The sequence below is a fragment of the Gasterosteus aculeatus genome, chromosome 7 (assembly GCF_964276395.1).
Source record: "Gasterosteus aculeatus chromosome 7, fGasAcu3.hap1.1, whole genome shotgun sequence".
NCBI classification, from domain to species: domain Eukaryota; kingdom Metazoa; phylum Chordata; class Actinopteri; order Perciformes; family Gasterosteidae; genus Gasterosteus; species Gasterosteus aculeatus.
In genome coordinates, this window is record NC_135694.1 from 1,455,981 (window position 1) to 1,463,480 (window position 7,500).

At 51.8% G+C, this 7,500-nt stretch overlaps 1 protein-coding gene across 1 annotated transcript in view; it reads right to left on the reverse strand.

The window, feature by feature from the left end:
* arhgap36 (Rho GTPase activating protein 36) overlaps positions 1 to 7,500 on the reverse strand; it is a 20,937-nt gene that overhangs the window by 11,194 nt on the left and 2,243 nt on the right. The window contains 1 exon segment of the mRNA XM_078106090.1: positions 1,070 to 1,226. Within this exon segment, the coding sequence (XP_077962216.1) occupies positions 1,070 to 1,226 (157 nt within the window).

The window sequence follows — 7,500 nt, forward strand, 5'->3', positions numbered from 1 at the left end:
AACAAAACTCAAAGTGAAGATGGTAAAATAGGAACATTTCCCGAAAGTGAGGAGGGAGGGACGAGCGGAGCCTCACGGACGTCCCAGGACTTCATTCACGTCCCCCAAATGTGGCGGCGTGACGGCAGCGAGCGTCCGCCGGCTCAACGCGCCGATGACGCACGAGACGTGAGGCCAAAAGTGTTTCTTTCAAGCATCGGGCGGCGTTTCTCGTCATAGCAGAGGAGTCAATGATCTATGATTAGATGAGGAAGCCAGAATCAGTGAATCACGGCACACGCTGGTTGACTTTGTTAAGAGGCCTGTTGTTGTTCATCCACCCAAGTTGTCCACCCAATGCGAACGTCTTCAGCGGCTCAGGTCGGAGAAAGAGGCCGCAGATCGTCTGTGTGTCTTCAAGCAAAGAGCCTTTGTGGAGACCTCCTGGTCTGGAACAAGAACATCGGCCCCCTTTTTTCCTGGTTGCTGCTTTATAATAAATGCGGAGCGGAGATCCTGAGATACTTTAAGGCTCCTGCACCCAAAGTCCTGTCCGTCCTCTCACCCTCCTCCTTACGCGGGACAGCGTCGGGTTGCTTCCACAAGAAGCACATGCGTCCTCTGACAGAGCGGCATTCACGAGCAATGTGAAGGTGCATCAACACGAGTCCGCGTGGTTCTGAGGGAACCCGTTCGGAACCAAAAACATTCTGTATGTTCAAAAAGTGAATTCCTGCACTTTTTGATAATAGTCACCGACGTGCGAAGAAAACTCCCAAAACTCAAAGAATAAGTTCAAGCATTTGGGAGGAATGTTAATTAGGGTTAAATGAGATGGTAGCTGGTTAGCTTAGCATATAAGCTATGAATAAATAAACAATGATGCTGAAACTCATCCGGCTCATGAACCTGTGAAACCGCCGACTCGGGTTTTTCATGGTTTTCGTGAGATCAGTCGGTTCCAAACGTTGTTCAAACAGACACAGGCCAGATGTTTCCCTCTGCTTTGAGTCTTTATGCTAAGCTAATCCCCCACCGTCGCTAACATCGTAAAAAAACAACAACAAAGCCAGGAGACATTTCGTGGTACCTCTCGGGATGCTGATCTTGAAGTCCAGGTCTCGCTCCTCCAGGTGGTAGAGCGCCACCTCCTGCAGGCGGGCTCGCTCCAGCTCCGACAGGCTCTGGATCGGCACCGGCTGCAGCCGCACGCTCTGACCCAACATGGTCGCCCACGCGTGGCCGCCCTGCGGCGAGGAGAGAGAGAGAGGCGACTGTCAACGCGTCCGAGCTGCCGTCACGTTCCCCCGCGGAGAACTTCTACATTCACACGTCAGATTTACTCCTTCACCTTTTCCTTCCTTCATTTGGTTTATCGCCTCCTTCCTCCCCCCCTCCGTCCTTTACTTCCTTACTCCCTTCCCTTTTACTTCCTCCCTCCCTCTTCCCTCGTCTTTTTCTTCTTCTTCCCTTTTCCATTCCCTCCCTCTCTTCCTTCACCCTTTACTTCCTTCCCCTCACCCGTCACCATCTCCTTTCCTTCCTTCCTTCCTCCCTTCCTTGACTTTACTTCCTTTCTTGACCTTCAAAGCGGAACGACTTCCCCGCTGTGACCTTCGGTGGCGGCCCGTGCGGAAATGGAACCCTCGGCCCCCCGGCGGTGTTAAATCGCGCTTGGAGACCGAAGGGGAGGCCTGGCGGCGAGGACGTCGCCATGGGAACGCCGGGGCCACGTTTACGATCCGTCACAGGTGTGCATTTTTTACGTCAAGCGAAATGAAACGAGAGGAAACCAAGGAAGCGCGTTTTGCTCCTTCGTCTTCTTCGTTTTTGTGGTAAAAAACATGTCTGGAGCACATTGGGCAGGTCACGCAAAAGCCGTCGGCCATCTTGGCAGAGATTCAGAAGCCACTTCACTCCCGCCGGAGACCCACCGCAGACGACGCACAACAACACGGAGCCAAGTCCGCAACGAAGAATCACGTATTAATCAGTGTGCGTGTGTGTGTGTGTGTGTGTGTGTGTGTGTGTGTGTGTGTGTGTGTGTGTGTGTGTGTGTGTGTGTGTGTGTGTGTGCGCCTCTCGACCGACAAAGCGATAAAGGGAAAGAAATGCGCCCTGATGGCTAACAGATGCTTCACTTTGGGTTTTGTTTTTTTTCACCTTCCTCCCTGGTAAACATCACGCACTTCCCTGTTTTTGAATTCATTTTTTTGTTCCTACTTCTTCTTCTGTGGTTCGTGATGAGCGCGTCGCTCCCGCGGGTGCTCCGGTCCGCCCGCGTCAGCGACCTCTCGTTAGCATCGGGCTACGTAGCTCGCGTGTAGGAGAAACAATGTTTTTAAAAACTTCTCTTCAAGTTTACTTGGATATATTTGGATGAATGTGTGATTTGATCCTCACTTCAAACTCACAAGGACAGTTTTAATACGGACGGAGAGGCCTGAGCGGGGATTTTGCCGTCGCCATCTTGGATTTATTTGCGATAAATGTGTCGGGACGCCGTGTGTCTCTAGATAGAGACCTGTCAATCACATTTAGCCCCGCCCTATGAAGACTAGAAGCTAGAGACTGAGACCATGAACATGTTTACAATGTTTAACTCTTATTTATTTATTTACTGTCGATGCGTTGAATGAGATACTTTTCTACATGTGAAGCCCACGGAAGCGTGTGCGTAGCGTGTTCTTCCACCACAGGAGCCTGAAGGTCTGAAGGTGTAATAACTTATTTTATTCCTCGTTTCAGCTTTTCGCTCACATTAAAATCGTGTTTCTAACGAAGGAGCATCGTGTCGGTCGGAGGATTCAGGAGCTTCTCTCACCGGGAGGCTCAGAGAGACACAACGTCACCGCCGGAGCATTAGTGCGCAAAAGGTGCGCACACACACACACACACACTCACAGACACACACCACGAATACACACGCAGACGGGAGGCGCTAATTGGCCCTTTGGCGTCGCTGAAGACTTAAAGACACAGGTCTTCTGTTGACACAGCAGTCCATGACCGCCGTGTTACACACACTAACAGACGCACAAACACACACACACACACACACACACAGTTTTCAGGGATCAGACTCTCTGCCGTCTGGAATCAGGAGACAGGAGGATTGTGTGTGTGTGTGTGTGTGTGTGTGTGTGATGCATTTCAATGTAATCTGCTTAATGAAAACATTTAAGAAAATGTGACTGATTCGTCAAACTTGCATTAGTTGTTTTATTTTAAAGATTTATCAAAAGCTTGACGGCATTTCGGGGAATTCTTTACTATATGAACTCAGTTTTAGGTGTTTAGATTTTATAACTTCAAAAATGTCACAAATTTTGGACTCAAAAACATCCACAAAAGGCTTTGAATTAAAGGAGATGGTGTCATATGTCACATGTAACTAAAGCGTTGGCTGCTGTACAGTCTCTCTCACGGACGCACACACACAGACACACACACACACACACACACACTCACACAGACACACACACGTACCTTTGTCCGGGTGTCACTTTGCCTCAATTAAAATCCCCCTGATCGCTCCCTGCAGATCCCTGAGACTCGTTTTTCCGGACTTCGTTCAGACCCTCGAATGCATCTCGGAGCTGTGAGCCGGACGAGAGGACCAGCGGCTCTGAGTCAAAGCAGCGAGCGAGGGAGGGAGTTAGAGCGAGGGAGGGATGGGGGGGTTAGATTAGGTGAGGAGGAGGAGGAGGAGGAGGAGCAGCGCATTGACTTGACTCCCAGGAGCTGAGAACATCAACACAGCCGAGAGGGAAGGAGAAAGGAGGGAGGATGAGGAAGGGAGAGCAAGAGGAGGTGAGGAGCGGGAGAATGCATTAAGGAGGGAGGTGAGGAGGTGAGGACGGACCTTGAGGAGGGAGAAAGGGGAGACAGGGGGAGAGAAAGGAAGAGGTGAAGGCAGAAGGCCACGAGGAAACAAGGAGGCAAGGAACATGAGGGAGAAAGGAGCAGATAGCTGTGGGAAAGATAAAGGGATAACGAAGGAGATGAAGAGGGATAGAGCCAAGGAAAGGGGGTAAGGAGGGGAGGGAAGGAAGCTTGAAAAGGAAGGGCCGAAGGGAGGGAGGGAGACATGAGGAGACAAAGAAATGTAAAGAAAAGTAAAACAATGAGGGAATAGAGAGTGAAGGAAAGAAGGGAAGAAAAAGACTGAGAAGTTCGGAGGGAGGAAATGAGGGAGGAGAGAATGGAGGGAGGGAGGGAGAGAAAGGAGGGAGGGAGGGAGGGAGGGAGGGAGGGAGGATTAAAACAACAGGATAAAAGCTCTATAAAAAGGACAGACGGAAGGGTTCAGAGGAGACAAGGAAACACATGAAGAGGGAGACGAAGATGTTTCATTGGAGAGAAGAAGGAGGAGGAGCAGAAGGAGGAGGAGGAGCAGAAGGAGCAGGAGGAGGAGCAGGAGGATGAGCAGGAGAAGGAGAAGGAGCAGGAGAAGGAGCAGGAGCAGGAGAAGGAGGATGAGCAGGAGAAGGAGAAGGAGCAGGAGAAGGAGAAGGAGAAGGAGCAGGAGCAGGACCAGGAGAAGGAGAAGGAGCAGGAGCAGGAGCAGGAGAAGGAGCAGGAGAAGGAGCAGGAGCAGGAGAAGGAGCAGGAGCAGTAGAAGGAGGAGGAGAAGGAGCAGGAGCAGGAGCAGGAGCAGGAGAAGGAGCAGGAGAAGGAGCAGGAGCAGGAAAATGAGCAGGAGCAGTAGAAGGAGGAGGAGAAGGAGCAGAAGCAGGAGAATGAGCAGGAGCAGGAGAAGGAGAAGGAGAAGGAGCAGGAGCAGGAGCAGGAGCAGGAGAAGGAGCAGGAGAAGGAGCAGGAGCAGGAAAATGAGCAGGAGCAGTAAAAGGAGGAGGAGAAGGAGCAGAAGCAGGAGAATGAGCAGGACCAGGAGAAGGAGAAGGAGCAGGAGCAGGAGAAGGAGCAGGAGCAGTAGAAGGAGGAGGAGAAGGAGCAGAAGCAGGAGAATGAGCAGGAGCAGGAGAAGGAGAAGGAGCAGGAGAAGGAGCAGGAGCAGGAGAAGGAGCAGGAGAAGGAGCAGGAGCGGGAGAATGAGCAGGAGCAGTAGAAGGAGGAGGAGAAGGAGCAGGAGCAGGAGAAGGAGCAGGAGCAGGAGAATGAGCAGGAGCAGTAGAAGGAGGAGGAGAAGGAGCAGGAGCAGGAGAAGGAGCAGGAGCAGGAGAATGAGCAGGAGCAGTAGAAGGAGGAGGAGAAGGAGCAGAAGCAGGAGAATGAGCAGGAGCAGGAGAAGGAGAAGGAGAAGGAGCAGGAGCAGGAGCAGGAGCAGGAGAAGGAGCAGGAGAAGGAGCAGGAGCAGGAAAATGAGCAGGAGCAGTAAAAGGAGGAGGAGAAGGAGCAGAAGCAGGAGAATGAGCAGGACCAGGAGAAGGAGAAGGAGCAGGAGCAGGAGAAGGAGCAGGAGCAGTAGAAGGAGGAGGAGAAGGAGCAGAAGCAGGAGAATGAGCAGGAGCAGGAGAAGGAGAAGGAGCAGGAGAAGGAGCAGGAGCAGGAGAAGGAGCAGGAGAAGGAGCAGGAGCGGGAGAATGAGCAGGAGCAGTAGAAGGAGGAGGAGAAGGAGCAGGAGCAGGAGAAGGAGCAGGAGCAGGAGAATGAGCAGGAGCAGTAGAAGGAGGAGGAGAAGGAGCAGGAGCAGGAGAAGGAGCAGGAGCAGGAGAATGAGCAGGAGCAGTAGAAGGAGGAGGAGAAGGAGCAGAAGCAGGAGAATGAGCAGGAGCAGGAGAAGGACAAGGAGCAGGAGAAGGAGAAGGAGCAGGAGAAGGAGCAGGAGCAGGAGGAGCAGTTTGCTACTAGAAAGGCAAAGCGTCCGTTCCTCACTTCCTGTCTCATCACCAGCCTGATTAATCCAGGAGGGAATTTAGTGGTCAAACCAAAAGGAGCAGCTGAGGACATCCAGCAGCTCTTCTGCTGCCACGGCAACCAGGAGACAAGACGAGTGCGGTTGTGTTTGTGTTTATGCACAAGACACGACAACGCGTGTGAATCACAATCGTTTCCTCACACTGGCCCTTCTGTCCCGGCTGCCGTCGCTGCATCACCAGGTGATGGAGGTGACCCCTGCCGACCCCCACGACATGCGGCTGTCACAGAGAGACACGCAAAGACACACAGGCAGAAACACACAGGCTTACAAAAGAGGCCCCAGAATGATGAATAAAAGCACACAAGGACACACAAAGACACACAAAAGGACTGACGAGCACTTCCTCCCCCCCCCACAATGAGCAGCAGGTACAAATGTGCTTATTACACTAGAAACGACCTTTGACCCCCACGGTGGTCCATGTCTCTGTGTGCACGTGTGTGTGTGTGTGTGTGTGTGCGCGTGTGTGTGCGCTCGGCTTCCATCATCTCTGATCCTCCTCACTTCCTGTGACGCCGTCATACATTTCCAGGTCAAAAGGTCACGGGCGACTTCACGGGGCCGTGTGTGCTGACTCCACTTAAAAAACAGGAAGGACCCATCGCACACACACACACAGACACACACACACACACACACACACAGACACACACACAGTGTTGATACTGGACGTCCACGTCGGGACAGCGCCACCTACAGGCCACATGTACACACGCAGGAAACTATTGTACTTGACGAACAGGTCGGACGGGACGACACGTAACGCGTCCTCGGGGAATCGAATCAGACACGGAAGACGGATGAACAGCGGGACAGAACGGCCGTTGTTTGCGGCAACACGCGTCCCGCTGACTGATCATTTATTTGCGTAATAAAACGAGACGCGAGGCTCAAAGTGCGCGTCCCGTATCTGATTTGCTGTAAGTCATTTATCCCCCGGGGACGGCGTCCCCCTCCCCTGCAGGAGGACAGCGAGTCCGTCCCGGCAGTCGGGAGCATGAAGACATTTCCGCCCTTCGCGGTTTATTCTCCATTTGTTCCGGTCGACATTAAGTGAATATAAAGGACGTGTTTCCGGTCCGTGTTCCTGCAAAGGACGACGTTTTACTTCAATTTACCGTTGACGCAATATTTCTATATCATTATCTATTTTATATCATATTAATACTTAAATTGCTTTCGCACAAGAAGGAGCTTCGCTCTCTCTCTTCATTTTTTTTGCCCCGGAGGATTTTGGTAAAAGGAGAAACGGAAATACCATCAGAGAGGAAACGAGATTATTTCTGTCTCTCTCCCTCACACCCATCATCATCATCATCATCATCATCATCATCCTCATCCTCATCATCATCATCATCACTGTCTGACAGCTTCCACTCTAACCCTAAAAAAACACTCTTATTTTATACCTTCAATGCCGCCACCGAAGCCGGGGTGTCAAACATAAGGCCCGCGGGCCGTCACATGACGTCTCTCCTCTGTGGAGCTTCCTCACCATCGACCCAGGTTGTTCTTCAGACAGACGTCCTCAGAAGGTCTCAGATGTGTCTGTCTGTTGCTTTTTTCCCCCCAAATTCCTTCCATTTACTTTCCCCTGTTTCTCCTTTTTTCCGACGCGAAAGATCCAAAGACAGAAG